Consider the following 12,326-nt stretch of genomic DNA (forward strand, 5'->3'; position numbering starts at 1 on the left):
CTGTGGGTAGAGATACATTTCCTCCTTGACATTTCAGTAAGGCATAGAGCAGCATAATAATACTTTTCATATCACAGTTATAATAATTCAAAAGATAAGCTGTGTACCATACAGTGCCCAACAAAATGTAAACACTCGGTATTGGTTTTAGTAATAATATTAGCTTTTAGCTTAAGACTGATGACACTCCAAAGTGTATGTACCTGATGCACCATCTACACTGTGTGTATATGATTCTATTTATGTTTTATCTAGGGGTTAATTGAGTGTACTTTGAATATCAATTGCGTTTCATTTTTAAAATCTATGACTTCAGGTAGATGGCTTCTGTTTACCTTTCTCTAGTGGCTATCTGATACAACAGTGCTAATATGATGCAGAGTAAGTCTGGATTTAGAGTTACTGTAATATTCAATATATTTAATGTATGCGATGACAAACATTGCATATAATATCAGTGGTAGCAGTCATCCACATAAGGCTGAATAGAATGGCTAATTCATATTAAGAGGCGTTTTGTACATTGGCAAAAGGAAAAGGAAAAAGGTATTTTAAATCGGTAAATCTTTTGCGTTGAAAGTCACACATGGTGTGTGTGTGTATTTGTGAGTGTGTGTGTGTGTATGTGTGTGTATTTATATGGTACCTCATCTTGATATACACCCCATTCCTAATTTTGGTGTATTTCATTTTATAACTGCAGCCTCAGGGTATCTGATACCTATGAGACCTATGAGAGCATCTGAATTCACGTGCCCACACACATAATTAAAAATAAATATTAATGCAGAATGTCTTTAAATGAGAAATACTTTAAGAAATTCTCTGCTATTTCATATTACCTGCTGTGGGAAAAACTGGTCCCTAGAGACTGAGCAGTATTCCAGAACAGTATCTAAATTCAGGTTCTAGTAGTTACCTTTTGCTGGCCAAGGGAACCGTATTGAAAGGGAATTTCAGTATTGACTTTTTTTTTTTTTGTCGTTAATCTGAATACAACTTTTAACACTGTCTATCCTGTGCTGTCAGCCAGAGAGGTGTACAGAAATGCCCATCACAGTGACCAAAAGATGGGCTGCCACCAACTGTCTCATCCCATCGAGCAGCCACAGCACTGACAGTGGTCTCTAGTTGCGGGGTTTTGTCAGGTGGTCACCTCTAAGCCCCAGTTCCAGGGAATCAATCCGCAAGGATTTCCTGTGTATCATGTCAGTATCTGAGCATTAAGCTCATGGGCCTGTGGCTTAAGTTACATAAGAAAATATCCAGTAAACTTAAATTCCTCATAATTCCTTTAATCATATCAATGGTATACCGATGTAATGATTAGGCTTTAGACAAATGACCTGGTTTTGAATATGAATGCAAATTAACTTCAGGAACGAGGAACATGGCTATATGCTGTATGTTCATGGCTAAAAAAAAAATAGCTTTAATAATATAAGTTTAAACTGTTTAAATAATATAAGCTTTGATTTTAAAAATGAGGAAAGAACAATTAAAATATAGGATGTGTTCCACCTATTCAGTGGAAGTGTCTTGACTAGTTCCCCTAGCTAGCGTTATCAGCGGCTCCTGTAAGGTCTGCATCAGCGCGCTCTCTTGCAGCAGCAGTGCCTGGGCTTGTCGAAACCAGACCTCATTCGTGTTTCTGTTCTGCAGGCTGAGCTAGAACAAGAGAGGCACCAGCATGAACAAACACTTGCTGCCATGAAGGAAGAAGAGAAGCTGAGGGTGGACAGGATGGCCCATGACCTAGAGATAAAGTGGACTGAAAATCTCAGGTACCCGGGGCTCTTCAGTGCAGTCTTACCCGTACAGAGGAGCAGGAAGTGTCCCTGTTGTAGGCTCCTCATTACAGATGTACTAGGGTGTTGTAGGTTAATTTTTCTCATGATTAAATGCAGGTAAAATACGGGGTTTTTTTTTCTTTCTTTGTTTGAATTCAAATTTACTCTTTAAATTTAATTTTCTTGAAAAAAATATATATGTTTTATATATATAAAAGCAGAGAATTATCCTGAAATTAGAAGACTCATTTATTCTCATGCCTATTCTGCCAATGGTAGATTGATAAGTGGCCTTGCTTAGGTTACCGGTTTCCTGAAAGTTAGCCGGGTGACACAGGCTCACAGAGGTGAGAGTGAAAGGAGCTTTGAGACCCCCCCCCCCCTCCGTGAGCCACTAGAGAATGTTGATTGAGAGCAGTGACTCTCTTTACAAAGCAAATGCCTGTGTTTGTTACAGACAAGAGTGCTCTAAACTTCGCCAGGAGCTAAGGCTTCAACACGAAGAGGACAAGAAGTCTGCGATGTCTCAACTGCTGCAGCTGAAAGAGCGAGAGAAAAGTGCTGCCAGGGATTCATGGCAGAAGAAGGTGGAAGACCTTCTAAACCAGGTAGATTACAGTCTGCACCCGCGGACGTTCGTCTCCTTGGCACTCTCCAGTCGGCTAAACAAACCTACTGCGTGTATGTTCACTGTGTTTTGTTTTCTATAGGGCAAACTTAAACATTTTAAATGTGTAAAACCACACAGACATAGTCATATGAAACATTATACTAAGTAAATGTGTTGCGTATGTGACGCTAAGTTCTGAGAAAATTTCATAATTTTTTAGTTTTTGATTTGAGCCAAACACATCAACTTTACTCGGGAAGGTCAGCTAGTTTTTGAAACTGTAAAATCATTTTGTTTCTAGCCCTAAGATGCCATCTGGGCAACAGAAGATGTTTATTAGCAGTGTCCTGATTCCCTGAAAACATTTACCCAAGTGAGCAGTTGTGTCTATCTCTGTTGTGGGTTTATGACCGAAGTCCTGGAAGAGTATGGCATAAACAAAGGTGGTATTTCTAGAGCTATCTTATTTCCAAAACACGTATAACTTTAATTAAAATAGTTTGTCCATTTCACTTACTTACACAACCTGGGACTTTATAAACTTTTTATACTGGTAAACGATAACTGAAAGGCCTGACTGTGTGCATCACCAAGTAAGGGCAGATCCTGGTAAACCAGTACCTGAAAGGCCTGACTGTGTGCATCACCAAGCAAGGGAGATCCTGGTAAACCAGTAACTGAAAGGCCTGACTGTGTGCATCACCAAGCAATGGAGATCCTGGTAAACCAGTAACTGAAAGGCCTGACTGTGTGCATCACCAAGCAATGGAGATCCTGGTAAACCAGTAACTGAAAGGCCTGACTGTGTGCATCACCAAGCAAGGGAGATCCTGGTAAACCAGTAACTGAAAAGCCTGACTGTGCATCACCAAGCAAGGGAGATCCTGGTAAACCAGTACCTGAAAGGCCTGACTGTGCATCACCAAGCAAGGGAGATCCTGGTAAACCAGTAACTGAAAGGCCTGACTGTGTGCATCACCAATCAAGGGAGATCCTGGTAAACCAGTAACTGAAAGGCCTGACTGTGTGCATCACCAATCAAGGGCAGACGGCAAACTGTAATTAAGTAGACTTTATTGTGTATATCACCAAGCAAGGGCAGAACTTAGGCATGAAACAACTCCTAATTTACTGCTGAAAATCTATTGGTATCTTAATCTTTTAATTTCTGTTTATGATGGTGAAGAGTTTCAAGATAGAATTCAAAATAGGCTTTCTATAAGGTGATCGTTATATATACAGAAACATGCATTGCCCTCTTAGAAGTGCTTGAGGCCTGCCCATCTGTGTCTGGTTTCTATAATTTGTAATGAAGCTCTGAAAAGGTAGAGGGAGAGGGAGGGGAAGAAGGAGGGAGAGGGTGTGTATGTGTTCGTGTGTGTGTGTGTGTGTGTGTGTGCGCGCACACACACGCACGCGCGCTTGTGAGGTCAAATCATTTGGAACCTTTGAAATAAGAACAAGCAAACAACTCTCAGTAGAGGCTGGCATCACATGTACACAGCTCACGGGTAACCTGTATACTTCCTTTACATTCTTATTTAGGGCCCAGAGAGGGCCGATTTTCCTGAGTGATCTACCCCTCTCCTTCTATCATGCTCTGCCTCTAGACAGATGTATTCGGCTCAGTTATATAATAGAATGGAAACCATCCCTAAAGTCTTTCTGATATTTTTCAGCCAGAAAGTACTGAACATGGGGATTTTAGGGACTGAGTTTTTATCAAAGAAACCTCACCACTTGCCCCATCATTTTTTTCTTTAAATATATTTTATTATTTTCTATCACATGCTGTTCCTTTGTGCACATACACCATGTGCATTGTGCATGTGTGGAGGTCAGAGGACAGCTTTCAGAACTCAGTTATCTCCTTCCACCATGTGGAGTCCAGGGATTGAACTCGTGTCATCAGACTTGGTGGCAGACACCTTTGCCTGTTGAACCATCTTGCTGGCCCTGTTTTTTTTTTTTTTTTTTTTTTTTTACACTTTTTTTTTTCAAGACAGGGTTTCTCCGTAGCTTTTTTGGTTCCAGTCCTGGAACTAGCTCTTGTAGACCAGGCTGGCCTCGAACTCACAGAGATCCGCCTGCCTCTGCCTCCCGAGTGCTGGGATTAAAGGCGTGCGCCACCACCGCCCGGCTCTGGCCCTGTTTTTGTTGTTTGTTGTTGTTGTAATATCACGTATTCAGTTCTCAGAGGTCATCCTTGTTCCTTTTTTCCTTTCTGTCCTCCTCCCTCCCTCCTTTCTTTTTTTCCTTACTTTCTTCTTTGTGTTTCTACAGTACTTATTCCTAAGAGGTTATTTTAATATTTTGTTTGCCCCTCTTTGTATTCCATGATTATATTTTAACTCACCCCCTCACCTTAAGTATCCCGTAAAGGTAAGTAGACCAAACCCCAGATCTATCAGATCATTTTAGGGACTGTGTACAAATCATTTACACAGTGTCTTGAGTTTCTTAAATCAAATTTCTTCTCAGAACTGGTCTTTGTGAGCATGTTCTAGTTACTGTTCAATGTTTCACGCTCCTTTTTGAATCTTTCTTTCTCTCACTTAGTTGGTTTCTGTGATCTTTTTTTCATAGCGGCACTCTCTGGGTGAAGCTTTGCATAAATCTATCAACAATGTAAGTGAGCGGCACTTACAGTTTGTGCATAAGGCATGTTCTACCTTTAATTTTGCATAATAACACTGCTTTGAAGCTTTAACGTATACAAAAATACATTATGGCACACAATAAGATTTTTTTGCATATGGGTACTAATAATGTCTAACTTTCAACCTTCGTTCGTGTATTGTGCATACATCTACCATATTGTCTTACTTAGTGTTTTATGATGAAGCTAAGCTAGATTTTCATCTTACGCATAAAATTCATTAATGTTAACCTTGAAAGGTATGGTGATATTCTTGAAAAATATTAGCTAGTTGATTATCATTAAGTTCAAATAAATGCAAATTTTCTGAGTTAAAAGTTTATTTTTGGAAAATATACAATAGACTTTACTCGATAAGAGCAAGCATTTTGAAATTTCATAATAGCTAAATGTGTTTTATATTTTAATGTCTTAGTTTTCAACACATGAAAAGCAAAATAATGTAAATCCCTCCCTAAGACTCAGCAAAAGTATTGTCTTTTACCTTTGTGTAGACACACACGTACAAAAATAAGCTTCAAAATATTATTCCGTGTTTCCACGCAGAAATAATTTGTATGAAGGAAAACAATGAGATTTATCTTCATATCAAATGTATTACTACCTTATCCTTCATGATAAGGTTACAGAGTTGAGTGTCTCTGAATCAGTTCCTTGGTTCCTTGATATCTCAGGAAGAGGTCCACACGCTTCTCTTGGAAAATGGCTATTGGTGGATTTTTCTTTCCTCAGGAAGTAGAAAATGAAAATATTGCAGTTGGGTGCTGTCTCTGCTGCTGTTCTGTGAGACGCCCAACCCTGGAGTGTCAGACAGGGCCGCTGTCCTCCAGTGCACTTAGAAACAGAAGGTAGCCTGTCCGTGCCTCCCCAGGCAAATCAAAGTTTGAGCCTAGATGTGTCCTGTGAAATGTTAATAGTTTCAATTTCTACTACCTGAGAAAGGAAAGTTTTACTTGCTTATCATAGTCGACTTTTTTTTTCAACATAAAAAGCAGTTGGAAAATAACTGTGATCAGCAGAATTTTCTTCATATGTTTTAAAATAAGTAATAGATGTTTATCTCAATTTTGATAAAGCTACATTAAGATATTGTTAACAATAAAATCTCATAACATGGAATAAGAATTTTGACTTGATCATTTCAGTTTGGGCTCTACTGATATCAATCCAGATTTTTTGACATATTTATTGATTGGGATAGAAATAATAAACCAGATGTGATTGTTTTCTAAATAAATCACATTGTACTTTAGAATATTTCTGAAGACATAACTATTCCTCTTAGTGGTTAAAAAGGTACTAATTAAGTAAAAATCTGCTCACTGACTTAATATCAGACATTATTTTAAGTGTATATCGGTAACTTGATGGGAACATCTTTATACATTCTCTAAGTAAAAAAATAGCATTAGATGTTATTAACACAATGAAATCCTCATTATATTTAACCCCTTATGTGACATCATAGTTGTCACTGGTCACCTTTCACCCTCATCACCCATAACCAAAATGAGCTGTTAGCATACAACATTGGGCAGGCTGGCATTGTCACCCACCATATGTTGGCCTGGCTTCCTAAGTTCCTTTCTTAGCAAGAATCAGCCTCTCTATAGGTCATCCTTAAAAAAAATTGAGTGATTGTTAAAACATCCTATAGATGCTTTCTAGTTTATTTTAGCTTAAGATTGAGGCAATAACTGGGAGCGTATTTTATAGTATCTCCAGGAAAATAAGAAGTGTCACTGTGGCTCTTAATTGCTAGGTTTAGTTTAGGATTTTCCAAGGAAACCCTTTCTTGGAATTGCCAAGTGAAAGTTTTTCCAGAGTTACCATAATTTCATGACCTGAAATATATTCTTTTTAAAAATATGTTTTAACTGAAATATTTATCACTTTCCCTTCTCCCAGCATCCTTTAATAATAGCAAATTAGTAGTTGTTAAAAAAATAATTAACTGTCTCAGTACCTTCCATCATTGTTCATGAAAATGTATGTAAGTCATTGACATACTAAAAATTATTCTGGGACTGGAGAGATGGCTCAGTGGTTAAGGGTATTGCCTGCTCTTCCAAAGGTCCTGAGTTCAATTCCCAGCAACCACATGGTGGCTCACAACCATCTGTAATGAGGTCTGGTGCCCTCTTCTGACCTACAGGCATACACCAGACAGAATATTGTATACATAATAAATAAATGTTTTTAAAAAATTATTCTTACTGTAGTCTACCAGACCTAAGTTAGCAGGTTTCAGCGTTGCTAGTATTTGAAAGTATGGTACTTTATACCTTACAATTAACCTGATATGACTTTCAACAAGTTATATATTGGTGGTAAAAGAGGGGCCTGTGTTCTTCAAGATGGCGGCATGACTTAATCCCAGCAGAATCTGACAATTCTGCTAACTGACATTGAAGAAAGGGGGAAGGGAAAGGCATATGACTGCTTTGGGTGGGGGGCATTTAAAACACTAGCAAGGTCTTCAGCATGCCTGTAATTTTAGCACATTACAGTAGAAGCAGAAAGATCAGGAGTTCCAGGCCATCACCCAAGATATAGGAGACCCTGTTATAATAGTAACAGTTTTGACAATAAAAAAAAGGGTGGGGAGAAAAACATCTGTGTATGTCAGTCCTGAATCTGTAAATCCAAGACCAGCCTAGGTAATATGAGACCCTGGCTCATAAACTACAGACAGAACAAAAATAATGAGTCATGTAGCTGAATACCATCTATACCTTATGAATGTCATTTTGGAGGGAAGAAAAAATAAAAACATAAACTCACCATTCTCTCTAAAAAGAAAAGTCATTAACATCTTCAAATGAAGCCTGGGTGCGCTCATTCTGAGGAGGCCACCCACAGCTGGCCCTGTGAATGCGACTTTGTCAACACCTGCAGTGGGCACCCCTTCAGCACTCCGTATCCAAAGTGGTGTTCTCTTTTCCTCCAACACACTTGGGATGTATGTCCCCATCAGCGCTTCAAACACTAAATACTAAGCTATTGGTTTTTTTTTTTTTAAGTATGTCCTGTGTCCACCTAGAAATTGTGATATATAAAATACAAATCAGTATTTTACCAGATAAGTTATCTATATTTGATGAACACTGTCCACTGATACATGACATACTGAGACAGACCTAGATCAGGCTCTTTACCATAGAGTGACATCTCCAGCTGGAGATTTATTTGATGCCCTCTAGAGTGTGTACTGTATGCTGTGCACACTTATACTCCAGTAGTTAGGAGCAAACCTGTTGGTCAACCTGGACCCAATTCTGCTGTGCTGAGCCAGAGTCTGAGAGCAGCAGGAGAGATTACTGTGAGACAGAGCTAAGCTTGAGGGTCATTCTCATCTCTCAGCATGCTTTGTCTTGGGGGCAGGTTGCTTGTGTACATTGTATGTTCCTTAATTCCTGTAAAAAGATTAAGAAGGAAAAAGAATTAATATTGCTTTTAAAAAAACAAAAAACAAAAAACGTAGGTTAATATTGTACCCGCATTGGGATCCTGTCACAGCAGGCACCCTCAATTCGAAGTGTTTGCTTTCAGAGTTAACGATACGACTGCACGTATTTGAATACTAATAAGGTACTAAATGACTATAGATTAGCTCCAGTATTTGTTGACCAGCGTCAACACACACATGGTAAAGGCCCACGGCCTGTGCGAAAGGCTCCACCGAGAGGTGAGATGACGTCTCCCATATTTAAAACAAAAAGGGCATGTATTTTAATGTTTTCTTTTTGACATTTCTACAAAATTCTGTCTTTAATGCCATATTTTCTAAAAGAGAGCGAAACCTTTATTTTCAGAAAGTATTGCTAAAGAGTGGAAGTCAGAGGACGGCACCTACTCTTGGTGCAGTGAAATTTGTTAAATGGTTGCTAGATAGAGAGTGCGTGTTACTTCCTTACAGTACACCTGCATAGACTACGCCTGCATAGACTACGCCTGCATAGACTACGCCTGCATAGACTACGCCTGCATAGACTACGCCTGCATACACTACACCTGCATACACTATGCCTGCATACACTACACCTGCATAGACTACGCCTGCATAGACTACGCCTGCATAGACTACGCCTGCATAGACTACGCCTGCATAGACTACGCCTGCATAGACTACGCCTGCATACACTACACCTGCATACACTACACCTGCATACACTACACCTGCATAGACTGCGTCTGCATAGACTACACCTGCATACACTACACCTGCATATACTACACCTGCATACACTACACCTGCATACACTACACCTGCATACACTACACCTGCATACACTACGCCTGCATAGACTACGCCTGCATAGACTACGCCTGCATAGACTACGCCTGCATAGACTACACCTGCATAGACTACGCCTGCATACACTACACCTGCATAGACTGCGTCTGCATAGACTACACCTGCATAGACTACACCTGCATACACTACACCTGCATACACTACACCTGCATATACTACACCTGCATACACTACACCTGCATAGACTACACCTGCATAGACTACACCTGTATAGACTACACCTGCATACACTACACCTGCATAGACTACGCCTGCATACACTACGCCTGCATAGACTACGCCTGCATACACTGCGCCTGCATAGACTACGCCTGCATACACTACGCCTGTATAGACTACGCCTGCATAGACTACACCTGCATACACTACACCTGCATAGACTACACCTGCATACACTACGCCTGCATAGACTACGCCTGCATAGACTACGCCTGCATACACTGCGCCAGCATACACTACGCCTGCATACACTACGCCTGCATACACTACACCTGCATACACTACGCCTGCATAGACTACGCCTGCATAGACTACGCCTGCATAGACTGCACCTGCATACACTACACCTGCATACACTACACCTGCATAGACTACGCCTGCATACACTACGCCTGCATAGACTACGCTTGCATAGAACACTACGCTTGCATAGACTACACCTGCATACACTACGCCTGCATACACTACGCCTGCATAGACTACGCCTGCATAGACTATACCTGCATAGACTACACCTGCATACACTACACCTGCATACACTACACCTTCATAGACTACGCCTGCATACACTACACCTGCATAGACTACACCTACATACACTACACCTGCATAGACTACACCTGCATACACTACGCCTGCATAGACTACACCTGCATAGACTACACCTGCATATACTACACCTACATAGACTACGCCTGCATACACTACACCTGCATAGACTACACCTGCATATACTACACCTACATAGACTACACCTGCATACACTACACCTGCATACACTACACCTGCGTATACTACACCTACATAGACTACGCCTGCATACACTACACCTGCATATACTACACCTACATAGACTACGCCTGCATACACTACACCTGCATAGACTACACCTACATAGACTACACCGATATGGACTACACCTGCATAGGCTGGTGAGAGATTTTAAAATGATGATTCATTATTCAGAAATAAAGATTCTCATGTTTGTTTTTAAATGGGACTGGCAAGATGGCCTAGCAGCTAAGATCCCTGGTTGCTGTTCCAGAGGACTTGGGTTCAGTTTTTAGCACCCACAGCCCCCCTGTAACTCCAGTTCCAGGGGACTCCTCTGGCCTCTGCAGTGCTACATCATGTGATGCCCAAACAGAGGTGCAGACAGAGCACCCATACGCATAAAAATAATTTTTTTGAAAAGGCAAGGGATAAAATGTCCAAAAGTTTATGACATTCAAAAACACAAATACCATACATACAGTCCTTAACTTGAGTATAGTATATAATTCAAAGCAGCTGCTGTTTCTCCTTCACTGTTCAACGTATCTTTCTAGATATTTCTGTGTCAAGGTTGTCCAAACATTTAATGCAGACTCCTTCCTTGTTGTATTTTGAAACAATGCTGTTTGATATCAATATGTATGTATAAACTATATTAAAGTCGGGTGCTTAAATAATGTCTAGAAAGCATTAGTTCATGTTACACCGCTTTGCTCATGATCTGTTCTTTTCAATGGTATGCAATCTTCCCGCTAAATAAAGGCTGACTTATTTCCTGCTGCCCTACCAATGTGTTCACTGACAGCGCTGCGTTGCATGATAAAGCTTTCTGCATATAATTCATATTACTGCACTGAGCATGAGTGCAAAGACTTTGGAGTTTGTGTGCTTCCAAAGTTCAGAGAATAAGTATACTTGACCACTAAGCTGCATGGTGCTTTCTGCATACAGTGTCTGTTGCTTCCTAGAGTGTAGATTCAGATGGTAGTCATACATTTTAAATTGGAAAATAATATTTTGGAGTTATCTTAAGGTAAAGTATATTACACTGTAATATGTTAAAGCTGGAGAAAATTTAAACTGTTTATATTTTAAATGCATAATTATATTACTGTGCCAATTCTCTTATTTTAATGTTTTTCCTCATGAGCCTTACGTTTAAATAGTTTAAGCATAAGTCGATCTATAGTCAGATTAATAAAATTTGATGCAGTTGTGGTCCACGGGAGGCAATTAACATTAAAAGTAGGTATCACACCAATAAAACATACACAAGGCCAAGTGATTGAGTAGCTTCTTATTATCCTAAGCATTGAGAGCAGCAGTTCTCAACCTGTGGGTCCAGACCCCACAGGGCTACATATTAGACAACCTGCAGATCAGATATTTATATTAAGATTCACAATAGTAACAAAATTAAAGTTATGTAGTAACAACAAAATTTTAAGGTTGGGGTCACCACAACATGAGGCGCTGTATTAAAGGGCCACAACATTAGGAAGGTTGAGAACCACTGCCTTAGAGGATACAGTATGGGCCAATGACCACCCCAAAACCAAACTTCATGTATACTGGATGAACACAGGCTGTGCCAGGGCATCAGCTTGGAAAGGAAAACGCTCGTTAGATTTTAGTTCCCACTTGGTTAGGTGCCAAGGGAGAGCTTTGAGAATATCAATTAAAATTGTACAGTGACACACACTGTCCCCACCTTTCCCATATGCGGTCCATACCAGAGAAAGTTAATACCAGAGAAACATAAGGCAGTCTCCAGGAAACCCATCCTGATGCTGAGACTCGTACTGAGCCTGTAAGAGAGTGGCTCAGTGCCTCTTCTCTCTCTGCCCGACTGGCCAGGCAGAGAATGCCCGTCAATTACAGTCTTCCCAGTCCGTTTTCCTGCTGTTGCCTGTTATGACGTCACTTTTCCTTCTGGGTTCTCCTTAGTGTTTGTTT

The 12,326-nt window shown here is 40.1% G+C and overlaps 1 protein-coding gene across 7 annotated transcripts in view; it reads left to right on the plus strand.

Annotated features, from left to right (window-relative positions):
- Fam184a (family with sequence similarity 184 member A) overlaps positions 1–12,326 on the plus strand; it is a 126,235-nt gene that overhangs the window by 82,003 nt on the left and 31,906 nt on the right. For 4 of the 7 annotated variants that reach the window (XM_057762564.1, XM_057762567.1, XM_057762568.1 and 1 more), the window contains exons 8-10: positions 1,663–1,784; positions 2,248–2,398; positions 4,987–5,028. In XM_057762564.1, the coding sequence (XP_057618547.1) occupies positions 1,663–1,784; positions 2,248–2,398; positions 4,987–5,028 (315 nt within the window). The remainder of the gene's footprint in view (positions 1–1,662; positions 1,785–2,247; positions 2,399–4,986; positions 5,029–12,326) is intronic. The other 3 variants (XM_057762565.1, XM_057762569.1, XM_057762571.1) reach the window with 1 other exon arrangement.

Source organism: Chionomys nivalis, chromosome 2 (genome assembly GCF_950005125.1).
Source record: "Chionomys nivalis chromosome 2, mChiNiv1.1, whole genome shotgun sequence".
Classification (NCBI taxonomy): Eukaryota; Metazoa; Chordata; class Mammalia; order Rodentia; family Cricetidae; genus Chionomys; species Chionomys nivalis.